At 48.7% G+C, this 1,819-nt stretch overlaps 1 protein-coding gene across 1 annotated transcript in view; it reads left to right on the top strand.

Moving 5' to 3' along the window:
• Nucleotides 1-1,819, top strand: part of hmcn2 (hemicentin 2) — a 152,926-nt gene that overhangs the window by 44,323 nt on the left and 106,784 nt on the right. Inside the window, exon 4 of the mRNA XM_076270721.1 lies at nt 735-893. Within this exon, the coding sequence (XP_076126836.1) occupies nt 735-893 (159 nt within the window). The remainder of the gene's footprint in view (nt 1-734; nt 894-1,819) is intronic.

Here is a 1,819-nt window from a genome sequence, read left to right as displayed (position 1 = left end):
CCCTATCCCTCACTCCTACTCTCTCTTAAACCTCTCTATCCCTCTCTCCTCTACTCTCTCTCACTTAAACCTCTCTATCCCTCACTCCTACTCTCTTCTATAACCTCTCTATTCCTCTCTCCTACTCTCTTCTTCTCTTAAACCTCTCTATCCCTCACTCCTACTCTCTTCTTAAACCTCTCTATTCCTCTCTCCTACTCTCTTCTTCTCTTAAACCTCTCTATCCCTCACTCCTACTCTTCTCTTAAACCTCTCTATCCCTCTCTCCTCTTCTCCTCTTAAACCTCTCTATCCCTCACTCCTACTCTCTCCTTCTCTTCCCTCCCTCCCTCTCATCTCTCATCTTTGTTACTACTCTCTCTCTCTCTCCACCTACTCTTCTCATTTTTCTACTGTATCCCCCTCTCTCTCCATCATCTCCCTCTGTCTCTTCCTCATCCTCTTCCTCTCCTCCCTCTCTCTCCTCTCTCTCTCCCCCTCCTTCTTTCTCTCTCACCCTCCCTCTTTCTCTCTTTCTTCCTCTCTCTTTCTCTCTCTCTCCTGCTCTTTCTCTCTCCCCCTCTACCTCTATCCTCTCTCTCTCTCCCTCCCTCTCTTTCTCTTTCTCCCCATCTACTCTCTCCCTCCCTCTCTCCCCCTCTCTCTTTCTCTTTTTCTCCCTCTCTTTCTGTCTCTCTCTGTCTCTCTCTTTCTCCTTCTCTCTCTCTCCCTCCCTCCCTCTCTCTCTCTCTCAGGGTGGAGGGGACTGTCCAGAGATGAGTATAGGGGCCATTAAGAAGGCTCTGGAGGTCTCGCTGCCCGGTTCCTTCATCTACGTGTTCACAGACGCCCGCGCCAAAGACTACCGCCTCAAACGCGACGTCTTGCAGCTGGTGCAGCTTCGCCAGTCTCAGGTACACATCTGCACACACCTGCAGCAGTTATCACACACACCTACACATCTACACACACCTGCAGCAGATATCACACACACCTACACACCTACACACACCTGCAGCAGATATCACACACACCTACACACCTACACACACCTGCAGCAGTTATCACACACACCTACAGCAGATATCACACACACCTGTAACAGGTAACACACACATCTACAGCAGCTATCACACATATAACACACACCTTCAGCAGTTATCACACACACCTACACATCTACACACACCTGCTTCAGTTGTCACACACATCTACAAACCTACACACACCTATAGCAGATATCACACACACCTATAAGGTAACACTACAGCAGCTATCACACATAACACACACCTACACATCTACACACACCTGCAGCAGGTATCGGACACCTACAGCAGATATCACACAGCTACAGCAGGTTGATCAGTCTCAGGGACTACACACACCTACAGCAGGATGATCAGTCTCAGGGACTACACACACCTACAGCAGGATGATCAGTCTCAGGGACTACACACACCTACAGCAGGATGATCAGTCTCAGGGACTAATCTACACACACCTACAGCAGGTTGATCAGTCTCAGGGACTAATCTACACACACCTACAGCAGGTTGATCAGTCTCAGGGACTCCAAAAGAAGGAGTTCAGTTCAGCTGCTCCACACTTGGCGCAGTCGTGTACTTTCCTCTGGAGGCTGCCATCTTGCTGTCATGGCAACGCAAGTTGATGTATGTGGCATAACTCATAGACAAGTTTAGACAACAGCATTCATACTTTTAACAGCTGTTGAACATACATCCCTTTGTACTGTAGTGTGTGGCTCTGTGTCTGCCCAGAGCAGAGTGTGACATTTGAACACATCAACAGCAGAGGCCAGAGAGATTATTACGGTACA

This window comes from Alosa pseudoharengus, unplaced genomic scaffold, assembly GCF_046254945.1.
Source record: "Alosa pseudoharengus isolate Yale_2024_CS ecotype anadromous, Long Island Sound unplaced genomic scaffold, YU_APseudo_1.1 YU_APseudo_1.1_scf_6, whole genome shotgun sequence".
Classification (NCBI taxonomy): domain Eukaryota; kingdom Metazoa; phylum Chordata; class Actinopteri; order Clupeiformes; family Clupeidae; genus Alosa; species Alosa pseudoharengus.
This window is presented reverse-complemented; position numbering and strand designations above follow the sequence as displayed.